The following is a 16,073-nucleotide window of genomic DNA, read 5'->3' on the forward strand; positions in this document are numbered from 1 at the left end:
AACTAGATGCAGCAATGGTGTGCTCTCTTGTGCCCTTTTGTTCCTCTCTGTGCTCTGTCCTAATGTTCCACAGATGATGAGGCCTGGCATTCCATCAAGGTTGGGGAAAAGGCCTCTATTCCTGAGAAGAAGATAACACCTACACATTGCATGTCTAAATAACTCATGTCTCTGAATTATTTACGGTTATTGTGCCCTCTCAAATGTGACTCTGCCATAGTCGAAAACAACTTCCAAGGATTTGAATTGCTCTCCTTGGTACCCCTTTGACGTAAAGAAATAAGGAGTAGCCATAACTGATAGCTAACCTCTGATATCTGACCATAAGTTTGTTTCAACCAAGGATGGGAACTTGATTCATGTTGTGGCTAACAATTATTGTTTGCATGAAGATGGAAACAGTCAATATTTGTTATATGTTAAAATGTTTAAAGTAATTGACCTACCAGAATGCTAGAAACTGTGGTACGATGACAACCTTAATGTAATTTGCATATGACTATAATTGCTTTGGAAAGTTTGTAAAACTTCTTCAACTTACTGTCTTTCTAACTGTGGTGTCTCATTGACTTGTGATACCTACTGAACCTATAGAGGTCAGTAAATTCTTATTTGATTATTGCAAAACCTGAGTTTTTATTCTCCAATATCCATAGTGAGGACCCAGCTGTCGCCCCCTACAGTTATTTAGCCTGATATGGAATTGTTTAGACCTGAGGAGTACTACTGATGGAGGCCCTAACTTTTTGTGTAGGGGTGGGTTGGGGTATCTGCAGATGGCACCCTCTCTCAATATCTATTAATAGCAACATGCTGATAAGTGAAATTGTTATCAGAGAAAACAGCATACCACAATAACCCATGTCCATTGATCTTAGAATTTATAGCTCTGCTATACACCATGCATCTTATTCATGGTGAACACTTATAAATCAAACTTTGAAATGCTGTATAAAGTATACATGTACAATTAACATCTTACTCTAATCCTACTCAAACTGACAAATTTTAATTGGTATATCGAATTATTCTGTGCATTTTTTATATAATATACCTTTTTTAAAGTAGCACTGCATTTAATTTTTGATGGGAATGAAAATGCTGTGAGGGACAGACTTAAAGGAAGAGTTCTCCCGAAAATGAAAATTCTCTTATTTTTCACTTACCCTCATGCCATACCAGATGTGTATGACTGTCTTTCTTCAGCAGAAAATGTTGAAGCTCTGTAGGTCCTTATAATGTAAGTAAACGGGTGCCATCAGCTTGCTGGCTATTTGGTTCAAAAGGCATATTTAAGCAGCATAAAAGTAATCCACACGAATCTATTCGATCAATTAATGTCTTATGAAGCAAACTGATAGGTTGGTGTAAGAAACAAATCAATAATTAAAACTTTATTCGCTTTAAAAAAATTGCTTCTGCCAGCAGTCAGCGCATTGTGACGTAAGCGCTATCTCCTTAATGTAATAAGTCCTGTATGCACTAGGACTTAAGCGTTAGGTCGTTTCAAACAACATCCCAGTGCTGGCTGGAAGTTACAATTTAAAGCTAAAAACTTTTGAATTATCGATTTGCTTCAAAAGACATGTGATCGACTGATCCAGAGTCGTGTGGATTACATTTATGCTGCCTAAATATGCTTTTTGGACTGTCAAATAGCCAGCAAGCTGATGGCACCTGTTAACTTGCATTATAAGGACCTACAGAGCTTCAACATTTTTCTAAAAATCATAATTTGTGATCTGATGAAGAAAGACAGTCATACACATCTGGGATAGCATCAGGGTAAGTGAATAATGAGAGAAATTTTAATTTTTGGGTGAACTATTCCTTTAAGGCCCTGGCACACTCAGTGAAGTGCTTTGTTCTTTGCTCAGAGCCAAAAAGAAGTTTGAAATAGCTAAGCAACGACATAATGTTTGTGAATATTCAGACACCAGCTACACCGCTGTGGGAAAGGTACATTTAAATATGAGGATGCTCAAGACTGTAAAACATCAACTAATATGACATTAAAATGTGCTGTTAATGTGTTATCAATGACTTCATGCCTCATTCTATGAATACAATTCACTCATGATAAATAAAATAAGCTGTTTTAGCCACTCGATGAACTTTTAAATTAAAACGTTTGCAGCAGATAACGTGTAATTTGTTATGTTTACCTTTTGCATTCATGGCGCTAACATGATAAATGCGGCTATACAATTACACTCTGTTATTGTAATTTATGGCGACACTGATACTAGTGCAAATATGGGTTTATAAAAGAGTGTCAATGGGCAGAATACAGACAAAAGAATGATCATATGCATGTCTTTGGGCAGATGTGTGAATGGCCTTCGCTGCAGAAGGCACATGAGTGAATAGGCACTTAAGAGTATTTGAGAAGATTTGATTCGTTTTGTAGACTAATTAAACAAAGAAATTCATGACATGTTCTTGGAAAATGTCTACGCGAACGGTCGTACAGATGTAGGTAAATCTACAGCAGCTCGCTGATATCCCTACACGCAGGCGTGTTCATTTTGACAGATCTTAACTGACTGAACGGGAGTTAGCTGTCTGCCTAAATGTAGGTGGTGCTCTAGGTCACACCTACTGATGATGTGGACCAATGGCAGCAAAAATGTGTTTAGCAGCCAATAAGAAGTTTTCCTGAAAGTTCATGCTGGCGAGCTGTAACGAACCACCGAAACGAACTCAAAAACAGCTTTGTTTTGGCCAGATTTTGTTCTAAATGACCACACCAATTCGTTCTTAAATTCCGTATGGAATGTGCAGGGGCCTGTCTGTTATAATTGGCTATACTGTTGTTTAAATTGGTATTGATAGCTCAGCTGACGAAATGCTGGAAAACATCTTTTCCAAAACATTTTCAGTGGGTATAAATTTAGTGTGATCTAGGACCTTTATACAGTGCATATCAAGGAAGGAACTTTACTTCTATTCCTCACATTCTCGGTTTTATTCCCATTTAAAAGTAAATATGGCACTACCCCAAATGAAGTCTATATTGCAGGAATTTTTATTACTTGTTGATACCAGGGCACTGCCCCCCTTAAAGGTATATTTGGGTTCAATACAAGTTAAGCTCAATCAACAGCATTTGTGGCATAATATTGAGTACCACAGAAATTAATTTCGACTTGTCCCACTTTTCTTTAAAAAAGAGATAAAAGGTAGGTTCCAGTGAGGCACTTATAATAGAAGTGAATGGGGGCCAATCTGTAAACATTAAAATACTCACTGTTTCAAAAGTATAGCCACAGGACTTTAACAACATGCGTGTTAACATGATTTTAGTGTGATAAAATTGCTTACTAACCTTTTCTGTGTAAAGTTATATACAATTTTACAACTTCGTTGCCTTGTTGACATAATGCTGTAAACCCTGTAATCCTGCAAAAACTGTGATTTAAACGACGATTTAAATAGTACAACTCAAGTAATACACAACTTTTAACAAAATAATTAATGTACAGTACGTGCTTTTATCCAATTACAGTCTTCAGATTTCTGCCTTCAAACCCTCAAAAACTATAAAACCTTATAGCAGGGGTGGGAAACCTTTTTCCTATAAAGGGTCATTTGAGTGTTTACAAAATTATTTGCGGGCCATACAATTGCTTGCAATTTCTGATTGTGGGTTGAAATGAATTGTGAAGAGGAGGAGGGCGGGGCCGGGCCGTGACTATGCACGTCCGGCCCCCAATCGGGCTAATCAGCTGAGGAGAGGGATAAGTGGAGCGGGACGTGGCAGTTTGAGAGAGAGAGCCACATGCAGCTGCCATGTGTGTGTTTATGTTGTGTGTCTTTTTGTTTAAGTTTAAATTAAAATATTAATTTGACTGTTCAGCCGGTTCCCGCCTCCTCCTTTCCCGTTTTAACCTTGTTACATTGGTGCCGAATCCCGGGAAGAAGGAGGGATGCGCCGTCGTGGAGTCCTCGCCACTACCAGCCAACCAAGGAGCAGCCGCGGCCGTCCGCCCGGGGATGGAGACGTCACTGCCAGCTGCCGAGGATCTGAAGCACGCTGCCGTTTCCCCCCCAGAAAAAAAAAAGAATAGAGAAAAAAAAAAAGAGAGGGAGGAGCGTGGCCGTCTGCCCGGGGCCGGAGAACCTATTACCGTCCACTGGGGGAGGAGCGAGCTGTCCTCCGCCAGAGGTTGGGGAGTGGTTGAGGGCCAGGCGACAGCGTATCTGGGCGCCGGTGAACCAGGTTATTCCTCTCTCTCCTCTCTCTCTCTTGCTGTCGCTCCGCTTTGCCCTTTCTCTCTCCTCTTTTTTTTGTTTTTCCCTACCCTCGTCCCCATCCTCAGCCCTAGCCTGCCGGCAGGCGAGGCCAGACGGTATGTACTACAACAGCATGAAATGTGTTAAAAACCAAGGTAGCACATCTTGTCAGGCAGATACCTATCAGCATGTGCTACCAGCATAACTATCAGATAGTGTGATATGGTGTGAAGCTGTACTAAGCCCAAACCCTAAGCCCCAACCCTAAAACTATGCAAATATAGCATCGGTAGCACATCCTGATAGCTAGCATATTTTTTCAGGACACCGGCCCACTGGGAAAACTCCCGGTTGTCCGCCCCTGATGACAGATTTAAAAGATAGAGTAAACCAAAGAGTAACTATGACGTTTTTGGCTGACACATGTTACATTGTTTTAACACAACTGCACACAAATGATGTGGTCTAGGCATGGGAGCTGAACACGCAGCAGCCTGACGGATCACACATGTCGTTTGCACAGAAAACAGTAGGTGGGGGTATGTGCCTAAAGGCGCGCCAATATTCTAAAGAAGAAGACATTTCTAAAAGAGGAAGTGCTGTTTCTACAGAACATGGACCAGAGACAATAATGTATTATTTTTCTAACAAGAGTAAATATTGCTAACTTGCAGGTAAGTGCTTTAACAAAATATTCATTAAGTTTCTGGTCGGATTTGTATCTTTTCCCCCAACTTTAATTTAATTTCACAATTGAGAAATAACATGGACACTTCCTTTTTTGTTGTATGTTATAACATCAAGACGTAAGGAAACTTTACATTTTAGGTGTTGTAAAGTTTCAAAACCATTTTAAATCACCTTTTATATATATATATATATATATATATATATATATATATATATATATATATATATATATATATGCATGACATTTAAATGATCTTTTGGTGTGACAAATGAATTGATGTAGTCTCAATTAATATCAGATCAGAAAATCTGTATGTATAATAATGATTCAAGTAAAAATGCAGTTTAAAATATTTGAGTATAGTCTATAAGTTTCAGACAGACATACATGGCAGCATATCTTCGTTTCACGTTCTGTCTATGAACACCCCTTAGCTGTGGTAAAATCACTGCAACACAGACTCTCGTGGCTTAAACCTTTAGTTTTCATTTCTGTTTTATAACTGTTTCCTTAGCTGATGGTGTAGCATCCTGACTGCATTGATATGAAGCCTGTGATTAAAAAGGACGAGCCAGATTGTGAACAGGAGCATTCATCAGAACTGACGCTTGAGGAGTCTTTTGTGGGAGTTCTGGGGTCAGAGGTGACCACAAAGGCCCCAGGTCCCACCAAGGAGGGTGAAGAGATTCTGGTGCTGAGCAAAGTGGAGGAAGTTGGGTACTTTTGCCGTAGACTGAATTATACAAAGAAGTATATTCAGGTGTCTGATGAAAGTCCTTCAGATACGGACACAAACACAGAACTAACTGTCTCTCCTCCCTCAAACAGACGTAAGACTCGTGGTAAAAAATTCAGCTGTAAACTATGTGGTGTGGAGTTCTGCCGCAGATCAAACATGGTGCGTCACATGCTAATACACACAGGAGAGTCTCCGTACAGCTGTGAACTGTGTGGCAAGGCGTTCCAACGTTCAGACTGGCTTAAATCGCACTTCAAAATCCACATGGGTGAAAAACGACAGAGAGCTAAGCACTTTGTTTGCGATCAGTGTGGGATGAAATTTAATACCTCTGCCTCACTCCAAAGTCATATATGGAAACACAATGGTGAGAGACCACTATCCTGCCCGCTCTGTGAGAAGACGTACTACAGAATGCGCACTCTTAGACAGCACCAAAATGATTGTCACTCTGGAGAGAAACAGTTTTATTGCTCCTTGTGTGGACACAGCTTTGCACGCTATGATACACTGCAGAAACACACACGGATTCACACTGGAGAGAAACCGTTCTCCTGTTCAGAGTGTGGAAAAACATTTAGTTACAAATACTCGCTGTTAATGCATAAAAAACTGCACTCAGACAAAGGTTGATGGGAGTAAAATGTATTTGGTTATTAATTTATAGGGATGTCCCGATACCATTTTTTTTTTTTTAGAAAGAGTATTTCAATTTTAGCATCAAAATTTTGTTTAAATAAATTCAAACTTTAATGAAATGAAAGTATAACAATTAATTTTCAAAATGAAATTGTGTTATTTTTTTATCAAATGAAGTGATTTTATACAGAAGCTTACAGCACAATCCTAAATATAACATTGGAGTATTTTTGTCAAATAAAGTGCTGCATAATAGAGCATCACAGATGTGAGATATTGCTTAAATATAACACAGTTACTATTGATTTAATATTGTTGGTGGTATAACAGTAGTATAACAGTGAATATTACATAACTATAATTTTTTCATTTCAATTGAGCTTTTATTTTGCCTGAGCTTTTATTTTGATGTGTTTCTATGTTGTTAGACCAAGGAGCTCTGATGTAATGACTGCAGATTCCCAATCCGGAAAAGCCGGTCGCTACGTGAATCACAGTAATTATTCAACCGCAAAAGGCTGCTATTTAAACAAATAAATATGTAGTCAGGGGCTTGGGTAGCTCAGTGAGTATTGATGCTGACTACCACCCCTGGAGTCGCGAGTTCGAATCCAGGGCGTGCTGAGTGACTCCACCCAGGTCTCCTAAGCAAACAAATTGGCCCGGTTGCTAGGGAGGGTAGAGTCACATGGGGTAACCTCCTCGTGGTCGCGATTAGGAGTTCTCGCTCTCAACGGGGCGTGTGGTAAGTTGTTCGTGGATTGCGGAGAGTAGCATGAGCCTCCACATGCTGTGAGTCTCCACGGCGTTATGCACAATGAGCCACGTGATAAGATGGATTGACGGTCTCAGAAGCGGAGGCAACTGAGACTTGTCCTCCACCACCCGAGTTGAGGTGAGTAACCACGCCACCACGAGGACCTACTAAGTAGTGGGAATTGGGCATTCCAAATTGGGATAAATAAAACAATAAAATAAATAAACATGCAGTCTGTATATGACTCGTGCTAAAAAGTGAATTAGTGCTTTGCCTGCAGTATTCTGCAACAAACAGTGCATGCGATGCTCATAATAGTGTTTTCCATGTATAAGCCAAGGATCTCTAAAGGTATGAGCAGTTTGTGTCTCTATGCCTGCACAACACTGGCTGCACGTGCAAACTAGCTATTTATCTCATTAAATTGCAGCTTTTGCTGTTAAATAATCTCACTAGGACATGACGTGATTTTAAGCTGTGCGCTGAATGTTTACGTAATAACATTCGTACGTCAGATGGTATCGGGTTTTGATAACGGTGCATTTTTACGAGTATGAATACCAGTACATGAGAGTGGTATCAGACCAGATACCAGTATCGTATTGGTGCATCCCTATTAATTTCCTAAATTATCGTACACCATATGAATTCTTCTATGAATTTTTACTATGTCTTAAATCATACAATAAAGTGATAAACTAAAATGTGGTCTGATCTTATCATTGCATTGAGCAGTGCAAAATATAAAATTAACAACGGCGAACGTTTTGCAAAAAAAGACCTCATAGTAAACCTCAATGTGACACGGGGCATATTCAGGAAGCTTTTTGCAAACAAGTGTATTTTTGCAATTCCTTTTGGTGGTGCAGAAATTACACACTATATGTGTAAATTGAACTTCGTATAAGCTCTGCTATACACCATGCATCTCATCTGCGGTGAGCACTTCTAAATCAAACTTCTAAAATATAATAGATTAGGTATTTTATTAACATCTTACTCTAAACCTACTCTGACTAATTGTAATTGGTATATCGAATTTTTGAAAATCAAAAATTTAAATATGGCTTCTCTAATTGTAGCGATTCTTGTTGCTTGTCTGGGAACTACCCCCTTAAAACTGCTCCTGCATAACAGCACAGTAAATGGCAGTATGGTGCCAACAGAGCGCTAGATAGCACAAGTGTAATTGAGCTTAAAATTGTGGTCGCCAAGGAGACTTCAGATGTCACGTTTTATAATGAAAATAAATTATTTTTTGGTTTGTTCTCACCCTAAATCTATTGGATTGCTTAAGAAGACATTGGAATAGTATGGATTACTTTTATGATGCCTTTATGTGCTTTTTGGAGCTTTACATGTCTGGTCACCATTCACTTGCATTGTATGGACCAAAAGAGCTGAGATATTCTTCTAAAAATCTTCATTTGTGTTCTGCTGAAGAAAGAAAGTCATACACATCTGGGATGGCATGAGGGTGAGTAAATGATGAGAGAATTTTGATATTTGGGTGAACTATCCCTTTAACTAAACCTCAAAACAAGTCTGCTGTTCTTCTCCGAGACGGAGTGGGGCAGCAGCACCATTAATCTATAGTCATGCCGCCAACCTTTATCGATAGTAGAAAAAAGCATGAAATGTGTTTCTGAGAACATCTCTATACATGTATAAGGGAAAGTATATGTTTTAAGTTATAATTTAATATAATTTATTATAATAATATAATAGATTTTTCATTATAAATCGTGACATTTGCAGTCTTCATGGCGATTGTGATTTCAAGCTCAATTACACTTGCGCTAACTATATAGCCTAACATATGAAATAATAGTCAGAAAATTATATTTTTAAACCTGTTTAAACCTATTTTTCTTTAAAATAATGAAATTTTAAGCACATGTTGCTTGAATTCAATAAATACTAATTTTGAAATATCAGTAACAATATAAACGCTATTGTTAATTTTACTTTATCAGAATCAGCAAAGATTTCACGTAAAAAATGATGAGTGCATCAAAATATGAAGGTAGCTATTTTGGAAATCATGTAACAAGGTCTTCTACTACCAGAAGAGCATGGAAACTTTCACCAGGAGACAGAAGACATCTCATACACATTGTGATGATGATGTAGAGGCTTTAGAAATTCATGTATCAAATATGATATGCGCAGTGTTATAGGGTTAAAGAGTGGCTCAAAAAATGTAATTAGAAACAGGAGGGCAAAAGTGTCCCTATAAGAGGGTTGGGGGCCTACATATTTTAGCATATATAAAAAAAAAATTCAAAGCTGATGGGCCACGAGACCTTGCAGCCCAGGGCTCCCCTGGGCACTGGCCCCATTGGCCCGGTCCATAATTCACCTATGGATGGGGGTCTCCTTTTTAGAGTTCTAACTTGACATCGCATCTTTTAAAAGCGCCGCAAGATTAATGATAATGGCCAAAGCCGTTCATGTAGTGCAGGTTTATGTAGAAAAACATTTAAATCCAGATAGGCACATGAAGGTGTCCTGTGTAAGTATCTCTTCTCTCCTCTTCACCTGTGAGCGGGGCCAAAGGTGCAATGACGAAAAATAGGCAATGATATCTTGCTGGAGGCAGTCATATACAGGTGAATTCGGTCTTTGTGACATCACAAGTTCCACAAATTCCAAACGAACCATTTCAACAGTCTGGCTTAAATAAATGCTCTTTTTCTATTAAAGAAGTAGTTTTCAGTTCTGAAACTTACAGTATGTTTTTATAGTACAATGACCTCTTATATGTCAAAAGATCAAGTAAAACTGTATTCTTCAAACTGACATTTTACTACCACAAATTTAACTTACTGAACTTCCATTTCAAAAACAAACATCGCTGCTGTTTTATCAAGCAGCGCTAACTGACTCTGCTGTAATTCCTAAATTCCAGCCCGTCTGGCACCAACAATCATGCCACAGTCCAAATCACTGAGATCACAATTTTCCCCATTTTGATGGTTGATGTGAACATTAACTGAGCTCCTGAACCGTATCTGCCTGATTTTATGCACTGCACTTCTGCCACACGATTGGCTGATTAGATAATCGCATGGATGATTGTTGGTGCCAGATGGGCTGGTTTGAGTATTCCTGTAACTGCTGATCTCCTGGGATTTTCATGCACAGCAGTCTCTAGAATTTACTCAGAATGGTGCCAGAAACAAAAAACATCCAGTTAGCGGCAGTTCTGAAGATGGAAACGCCTTGTTGATGAGAGAGGTCAACAGAGACTGGTTAGAACTGACAAAGTCTATGGTAACTCAGATAACCGCTCTGTACAATTGTGGTGAGAAGAATATCATCTCAGAATGCTATTCTGAGATGCGGGTTGGCGCTGTTTTGGCAGCACGAGGGGGACCTACACAATATTAGGCAGGTGGTTTTAATGTTGTGGCTGATCGGTGTATGTGATGTGAAGTAATGTTGCATATCATACCTGGTGTCTCACATGCGAATACACACAGGAGAGACTCCATACTGCTGTGAACTGTGTGGAAAAGTGTTCAGACTGGCTTAAATTGCACATGCAAATCCACACGGGTAAGAAACAGCCGAGGCCTAAGCGCTTCTTGTGTGATCAGTGTTGGATGAAGTTTGATTGCTCTGCTGCACTCCGAAGTCATTTATGGAAACACAATGGTGAGAGACCATTTCCCTGCACGCTCTGAGAAGACGTTCTACAGTTTGGGCACTCTTAGATGGCACAAAAAAGAATGTCTCTCTGCAGAGAGCAGACGGTTCTCTTGCTTCAATTGTGGATCATCATATCTTTAAACACCTTCATGCGCATCAGAAACACACACGGATTCGCAATGGAGAGAGACCTTTCTCCTGTTCACAGTGCAGAAAAAGTTATCGTTATCAATACACTCTGTTTTTGCACAATAAACTGCACTCATGCACATTATGTTGATGTGATGCACCAAATTTAACACCTTTTTACCATATGCAAAACAGTATCTTTGACAGAACTGACTTCTACTCAGACACTAATGAGCAAAATGTGAAAAGAGAGATTGCATTAGTGTATCCATTTATCAGTCATAACCTGCAATTGTAGGATTCAGATGTACTAATTCAATGAAAGTTCACCTGTCACCCAACTGATGGGTGATAGATTTGTTTTGACATGTGTCAATGAATTTCTGCCAATAAAGATATGAAAAAACACCAGAGAATGCTTTTTGCTCTGAACAGAATAACCCTTTATTCACGGCCGGGCAGCATTCCTTCAAAGCAAAGAATCTTCAATCTTCACATCTCATCTCTCACACAACCTTATACAATTCAGTCATAATGTTAATATTTTAAATTCATCTGCCTAGGTCCGTTTACATAAACAACTCATAAATATCTATCAGTGTTTATGTGACTATGTGCTTCTGATAGATGTTGTCAAGAAATTGAAAACCCTCTTGGGAACTCTCTAAACCGAAACCCAAGTGATCTGATTTGCATGCAGTTTTGATTCATATTCTGTTTCCTGTACACATCACTGGTCATGCTAACTCAATCTCATATCTCAAGAAAAAGTCATGACATTGATCATGTGTAAAGGTGAGATAGGATACATAAATGTAGAATTAACAATTAAAACACAATATGGTAACATGCCATTTCTAACTAAAAATAACCCCCATTCTGTAAATTATGTAAAAAAACTAAACAAAACTGAAGTGTGTGATTTCTGCGCCACCAAACGAAATTGCAAAAATAAAGTTTTCAAACGTTTTTCTGCTTTTGATCGAACAGACATAGTCCCACCCCCAACTCACACGATTGGTTGAGTCAGTATTGTTGTATCATGTAGGACAAGCTGCTCAAAACAAATATGCATAGCCCCACATAATAATAATAATAATAATAATAATACATATAAAAAATAATAAAGTATGGGGTAATATAGTAATATACCACCACTACTAATTACAGTAATTAATAAATTACTGTACACAGCAATTGCAGTAGCTTACTGTTATCAGGTTTTTACAGTAACTAGCTGGACAGTGTTGCCAGTATGTTACTGTAAAAAACACAGTATGGTCTTACAGTGCAGAGACACAGTTTTTAGTTTTTGAGAAAATATTAAAAGTCTTATTAATAATTGTCTTTGCATACTGTATTAATCTGGGTTAGGATATAGTATTTTAACAGCAGTGGCTCAGCAGTTAAGGATCTGGGTTACTGATCAGAAGATTGGGGGTTCAAGCCCCAGTACTGCCAAGATGTCACTGTTGGGCCCTTGAGCAAGGCCCTTGACCCTATCTGCTCCAGGGGCACCATATCATGACTGACCCTGCACTCTGACCCCAGCTTAGCTGGGATATGTGAAAAAAAAAAAAAAAGAATTTCACTGTATATGTGCAAAATATGTAATGTGTAATAAATAAATAATAATAATAAAGAAACCTTTACATTTATGCACAATAAAAACAGTTAAAGTACCAGGTGGCCATTCAACTGTACATTTCTGTCTATGTGACTATATTACTACCTGTCTAGTAATACTATTTGCCCAGCAACCACCCAGAAACTGTATCCATCCTGAACCACATTCAAACTTCAAATCTCTTTTCAAACTGCCCATATATTCGAACTACATAAGGCTAAATCACTGGATCTCAACTGCAGGGCTGCTCTGATAGGGTTGTGCACTGCACAAAAAAACAAAAAGAAAAAAATGCTAATGCAAATAATAAAATTGCCACTAACCATATAATTGTGCATTGGACAACAAAATAATCAAGCTTATCAACTTTTAAAAGGGATGAGAAAATGAAAAGGAATAACAAAACAATGCCAGGTAAAAGAACAAAGTGTTTTGTGTGGTGAAATATTGGCTTCTGAGACTTCAAAGGGGTAGTTTATCTAGAAATAAAAAAAAATCTCTCATAATTTATTCACCATCATGCCGTCCCAAACTCTTGTATGACTTTGTACAAACAAAGATATTTTTAAGAAGATATGAGGTGTTTTTGTCCATACAATGTACGTCAATGGGGTCCAAAACTTTAAAGCTCCAAAAAAGGACATAAATGCAGCATAAAGGTAATCCATGTGATTTAATGGTTTAGTCCATGTTTACTTTGGGTGAAAAGTCTGTGCTTCAACAAACTTCTAGAACTATCATGCTGTTTATCTCATAACGTTTAATGCTCTTTATTTACCAAACACGTATACAGTACATTCATAAAGTATTCAGACCCCTTCATTGTTTTCACATTTTATGTTGCAGCCTTATGCTAAAATGTGTAACATAAAAATTCACATCAGTCTACACTCCATACGCCATAATGACAAAGCAAAAACTAGATTTTTGATAACTTTGCAAATGTATTAAAAAGAAAAACTTAAAGTATTCAGACTTTGCTATGACACTTGAAATTTAGCTCTGGTGAATCCCATCTCTCTGGATCATCTATGAGATGTTTCTACACTTTGATTAGGGTCCACCTGTGGCAATTTCAATTGATTGGACATGATTTGGAAAGATACACACCTCTCTTTATAAGGTCTCACAGCTGAATATGCATATCAAAAACTAAGCCATGAAGTCAAAGAAACTGCCTGCAGAGCTCAGAGACAGGATTGTGTTGAGGCACAGATCTGGGGAAGGCTACAAAAAAAAATTGCATCGCATTGAAGGTTCCCAAGAGCACAGGACTCCATACTTCTTAAATTGAAGTAGATGGTCACTCTGGTTGAGCTCCAGAAGAATGGCAGAAAATCCCCAAATCCAGGTGTGCAAAGCTTGTCGCATCATACCCAAAAAGACTTGAGGCTGTAATCGCTGTCAAAGGTGCTTCAACTAAATAATGAGTTAAGGGTCTGAATACTTATGTCAATGTGAAATTTCAGTTTTTTCTTTCTAATACATTTGCAAAGTTATCAAAAATCTGGCTTTTGCTTTGTCATTATGGGGTATGGAGTGTAGATTGATGTGAAAAAAATAAATTGTATTTAAAGCATTTTAGCTTAAGGCTGCAACATAAATGAAGGGGTCGGAATACTTTATGAATGCACTGTACATTCTGAATATTAAATATAGTAAACTTGCATTCAATCTAATCTCACTGCTGTTTGCTCTGTATAATATTTTCACCCACCTGATGAGAGTCTCAAGAATAAATCCCACCGCCTCTTAAAGAACCAAAAGATAAACCAGTAGATCAGAAAATAGACCAGTAAGAGTGCTATCCTGATTATTTGTGCCGTCGGGGCAGAATCCGAAAAAACACACACAGAGGGTAAATAAAACTGATGTGGATGCTATCACTCACTGTAATAACAGAGACACTGTACACTGCAAAAATCATTTTCTTCAGTATCATTGTCTAGGTTTTCAGTAAAAAATATTTAAACCTCTTTAGAACAAAATTAATTTCATACTTTCAATAAGGTGTTAAGACTTGTTTTCAGAGAATGCATCTTAGATAAATAATCTTATCAAGCATAAATATCAATTAATACTTTTTGGTGGCTAAATAGGTTTGTTCTATACATAGACTTATTTAGCTTGATTTTAGTAAAGTTTGGCTCAGTTTTAGTATTTTATTTGTTTTAAGAAGTGCAAGTTACCTGTGACAAAAAGTGAGAGAGTCTCACTCTCAGATGAAAAATTATGGATAAATGGATAAACAGTTCCATTGTTCGTATTTTGTATGGTATACATGGTTCCATATTTGCTGAAGTTGACTTGATTGTGGGAGATACAGCTGTAGTTCCCCTGGTGAGAATCATCTGCTGCAGAAAAGGAGGAGTCAGAGTGATTGGCAGCTGGGTGGGTGTGGCTTCTGTTGCTCCAGGGGACTGTGAGGTGGAAGGACCCTCCTGGATACTGTGGCTCAACAGAGCAGGTGATGGTGAAGCTGTGGCCCCTGAGGGCCCCAAGTCACACTGATAGGAGTAGAGAAAGAGATAATGCATCAGGAGCCCTGAAGGGAGAAAATAAATCAGTTAGTCTGACTGTTGGAACATCATAGTTAATGTTAGATACTTTAAAGGTTCCAGTTCATTGTATAGCTTTGTATAAGGGCTTCAAGAGTTTTTTTTTTATTTTGAAGAGTAAATAGTTAAGATTTTGCAAATGTTCAAGGTTGAATGAAAGCAAATTTGTGACACTGACCGTGTTAACTCTTAGGTACAAAAGGTCAGATTGCTTTACTTCCATAGAAGCAAACAAGATGCTCTTTTGAACATTACAAAAATCATGCTGAATATCATGGATCATCAGGTTTCACATATTTTCACTGAAGTTGTTATGCTGATCATTTGAGTATATTATAATTAGTAAATTATACTAAATTAGAAAAATGCAGAATAGAACAATTTTCATAAGTGGTCTCAGACTTTTGGACCCCACTGTATTTGTGCTACAAGTATTCATTATGTGTTACATTAGGACAGCATTGTATGAGTGTTATCATAAAGATTCAAGAGCACACCTGAGCAGATCACAAGATCAATGTTATAATCAGTTCTATTTGGGTCATCAAATAACATAACAGCTAGTTCCGCAGTAACATAAAAGGTAATTGACCACAACATGGTCATTGGTCATTGAGAAGCGACATCACGTCTCACCACAATGCACAGCACCTTGACCTGTGCCTGAAACAATTGATAACAATCACTGACAGCTCATAATCCAACCAAAGGTTGTAGGTTTGAATCCCACCTTGGACAGTCTTTACATTGACTTACTAAAATGTAAGCTAGCATCTTTTGCAGCTACAGATACTGTTATTCATATGTGGTTTTGGTAAAGCTAGACATAATGCCATTTCAGTGTTTCTCAAATAGTTTTAACAATGCAATGAAACATGGCTAATGAAGGTTTTGTTTTGTTTGTAAGACGACATGTTAACAGATGCTGGAATATTGTACACTAATTAACTGACACAGGATACAGTCTGCTTTTTAATAATATGAATCCTGTTTCAGAGATATTGTGGCCACCATCCCCCCTACAGATGGACCTCTAGATGAAT

The 16,073-nt window shown here is 38.0% G+C and overlaps 1 protein-coding gene across 1 annotated transcript; it reads left to right on the forward strand.

Annotated features, from left to right (window-relative positions):
* The first annotated feature begins 4,802 nt into the window (after nt 1-4,802).
* LOC127413553 (gastrula zinc finger protein XlCGF49.1-like) lies at nt 4,803-6,565 on the forward strand. The gene is made up of 2 exons (XM_051650796.1): nt 4,803-4,910; nt 5,442-6,565. Exon 2 carries the CDS (start codon nt 5,472-5,474, stop codon nt 6,297-6,299), a length of 828 nt encoding a protein of 275 aa, XP_051506756.1. The 5' UTR covers nt 4,803-4,910; nt 5,442-5,471; the 3' UTR covers nt 6,300-6,565.
* Nucleotides 6,566-16,073: the final 9,508 nt, after the last annotated feature.

Source organism: Myxocyprinus asiaticus, chromosome 23, assembly GCF_019703515.2.
Source record: "Myxocyprinus asiaticus isolate MX2 ecotype Aquarium Trade chromosome 23, UBuf_Myxa_2, whole genome shotgun sequence".
NCBI lineage: Eukaryota > Metazoa > Chordata > Actinopteri > Cypriniformes > Catostomidae > Myxocyprinus > Myxocyprinus asiaticus.

What these genes read in the sequence shown, in the direction of transcription:
- LOC127413553 (XM_051650796.1), top strand. Translation starts at nt 5,472, where the DNA reads ATGAAGCCTGTGATTAAAAAGGACGAGCCAGATTGTGAACAGGAGCAT.